This window comes from Pteropus vampyrus, unplaced genomic scaffold, assembly GCF_000151845.1.
Source record: "Pteropus vampyrus isolate Shadow unplaced genomic scaffold, Pvam_2.0 Scaffold447, whole genome shotgun sequence".
Taxonomy (NCBI): domain Eukaryota; kingdom Metazoa; phylum Chordata; class Mammalia; order Chiroptera; family Pteropodidae; genus Pteropus; species Pteropus vampyrus.
The window spans coordinates 20,384-23,016 of record NW_011889228.1 but is presented as its reverse complement, the minus strand read 5'-3'; the positions used below and the strand labels follow the sequence as shown (position 1 = coordinate 23,016).

The 2,633-nt window shown below is 58.0% G+C and overlaps 1 protein-coding gene across 1 annotated transcript in view; it reads right to left on the bottom strand.

Moving 5' to 3' along the window:
• LOC105306582 (beta-1,3-glucosyltransferase-like) overlaps positions 1-2,633 on the bottom strand; it is an 83,553-nt gene that overhangs the window by 65,905 nt on the left and 15,015 nt on the right. Inside the window, exon 7 of the mRNA XM_011381655.2 lies at positions 1,153-1,297. Within this exon, the coding sequence (XP_011379957.2) occupies positions 1,153-1,297 (145 nt within the window). The remainder of the gene's footprint in view (positions 1-1,152; positions 1,298-2,633) is intronic.

Below are 2,633 nucleotides of genomic sequence, written 5' to 3'. Positions count from 1 at the left end.
CATCCCCCTTCCATTTCGATGAGCGAAACATGGGACGGAGCAAGGGAGAGAGCGAGAAGGAATAACTCGCTTTTCTCCGTCTTCGTAACACGACACACATGCTTAAAACGGCTGAGAGCACTCGAGGTAGTAAAAGATGGATCGGTACCTTCTGACTGTACCGGAAGGATGCTTCTCATACATTTATCATCAGAGGTCTATCTGCATCCTCCCTTGCGGTCCCGTGGAATGCAGAAGTGGACTCTGCCTTTCTCGACAACGCAAACACCTCCGGTGCTTCATTCACGCTATTTTCTATAGTGCTATTTCTGTCGTGCCCAATTCTCTACGTCGCTATGATAGTTACTGCTGCCGGTTACGCAATAAAGCATGAAAACTGTATTTTCAACATGAGGGAGGGCACTAAAAACACACATGTATTCATTTCAAATTTCAAAAAACTTTGAATGTTTTGCAGAAAAGCATTAAATGGGTGTGGGCTCTCGTTTTTTTTTTAGTGCAAGTATATCTGCTTTTATTCTTACAATATCGGAATGTTCACTGACCCGATTCTTCAAAAAATTATTAAAAATAGTGTAGAAGAATTTCCTTCTCCATCCCCAAACTGCAACATGCTGAAGCTGTTAGCACTAAGTACCCCAGGAAGCGTCCTGTCCTCTCTTTTCGGTGACCCCCCGAAAATATGCTTATTGAGCTTCTGTGAAATTTAATAAAGTTTATCCAGTCAGTTTAATAGCATCCAAAGTGGGGTAAGTCCAATCAAAAGGCAGTCGATGGACAGTATGAAAACGGAGGGCAGTGTAGAGTCGCGTACATTTGGTGGCCCGCAGGACAGCATGAGGTCAGTCCTGGCCGTTTCTAGATGTCATCTAATAATTTTTAAATGCCATCAATTTTTTAACTCATAAGAAAGGAAAAAACGGACAGCTTTTCCCTGGTCCCACACCGCAAGGATGCCGGTCAAACACCATTTCGCTTTCTAGGTGTTTCTGCCTTCCATCCTCACGCTGTTCAGCACCAACCCCCTGGGCAAAGCGTGGGGCAGGGACGCCCGCGGAGCCCGTCTACGATGGACTCTGGAAGGACACGGGAAGCGGGGCCCCCAGTGAGCAGAGAGCCGCCCTCCTTCCGGGCGCGGCGCCGGCCCCTCACCTGGTGGAAGAGGGGGCTGTGCGTCACGGGGATCCCCAGCCCGCTGGAGCACATGCCCAGCACCATGTCGTCCGGGGCGTCGTTGCTGTGGCAGCGGCACTGGCTGCCGAGCAGTCTCCTGACGGCCTCTCTGCTGAAGACCATCCTGGGGGAGGCAGAGCGGACGCGTTAGAGCCTCTCCTCCCGGTCGCTGACCCCCGCGTCGGGGAGCCCTGGGGAGAGCGCCCCGTGCTCGCTGCACAAGGAGAGCCACTCTCCTCTCCTCCGCGACGCGACAGGCAGCGTCGCTTCCTTACGCACCTGCCGCTCACGGTGCGGTGCGCGTCCCCGGCTGCGACGCGGCCGGAGACTGGACCGAGCTTAGCTCCTGTCCTCCCACCCCCCAGTGAGACCAGCAGGGAGACGGGCACAGACACACGCGCCTCGCACGGGACGCACCGTGAGACCAACTCTAACTGCAAAGCCACGCCCTGTCCAAGTCTAGAAGCTTCCATGCGGCGATTTTGAGAAAGAGAAAACAGAGAGGTGGGGGGAGAAAGAGACTGGTTTGCCGCATGGAGCCCTGACGGCCCGTGACCTGCTGTGCTGGGTCCTTCCTGGAGGGACTCTGTAGAGGAGGGGATGGTGGGCGGCCGCAGGCCGCAGCGGGGCCTCGGTGGCGGTCCCACGGCAGTGGCGAGGAGCCAGTCCCGGGTCCAGCTCGCATGCAGCGCTGTGACGGACAGCAGCAGCCGCACAGTCCCCACGATGGGCTCCGGAAAACGGCACTTGTCTCAGGGGCAGTAGCAGCTGCCTGTGGTGAAGCCACCCGCTCTGGGGACAGCCACCTGCTCCCTTTCACCCCTCCTGTCCTCTCCGCGTCTGCACCAAGTTCTTTAACACACAGACTGGTTTCCGGTCCGAGTGAATGGACCTCCTCACATCGTGAACCCAGTCGCTGATAGGGCTGAAGGGACCGAGATGGTCCACAAGTTCATCCCCAATAAGCCTTGGCTCCCTTGAAGGCAAAACTGTCTAAAACGTACCCAAATATTCCCCCCGCCAAATACAGGGCCTCGCACACAGCGCTCGGCAGAGCCGGACGCACCAGACACGTGAGAACGAGGTGCCGCTGCAGAGCGCTCCCCGAGGCAGCAGCAGGCGTGTGGCTCGGTCGGGTGGCGGGGGACAGAGAGCCTGGCATGCTGACCCCGCGCTCGGCTGGGCCCAGTGCAGGGCAGTTTCACCAGCGCGCGTGGCCGGACGCCCCGCCCTTGCTAAGACACCCGATGGAACGCGGCCAGGCAGGACCGAGCAGCAGCCCCTCGCCTGGGGTCACGTGGGGAGCGTGGCTGTGCCAGCGGCCTCGGCGGAAACTACAGGCGTGACCGCCACTAACCGGCCTCCTCGGAAGTCCGGTGCCCTCCCGCGACCCCTGGTGTGGCCGCGTCTTTCTCTGGCTGGTCTAACGGACACTCCCCGGGGAAGGGCCTGGCGAGGGG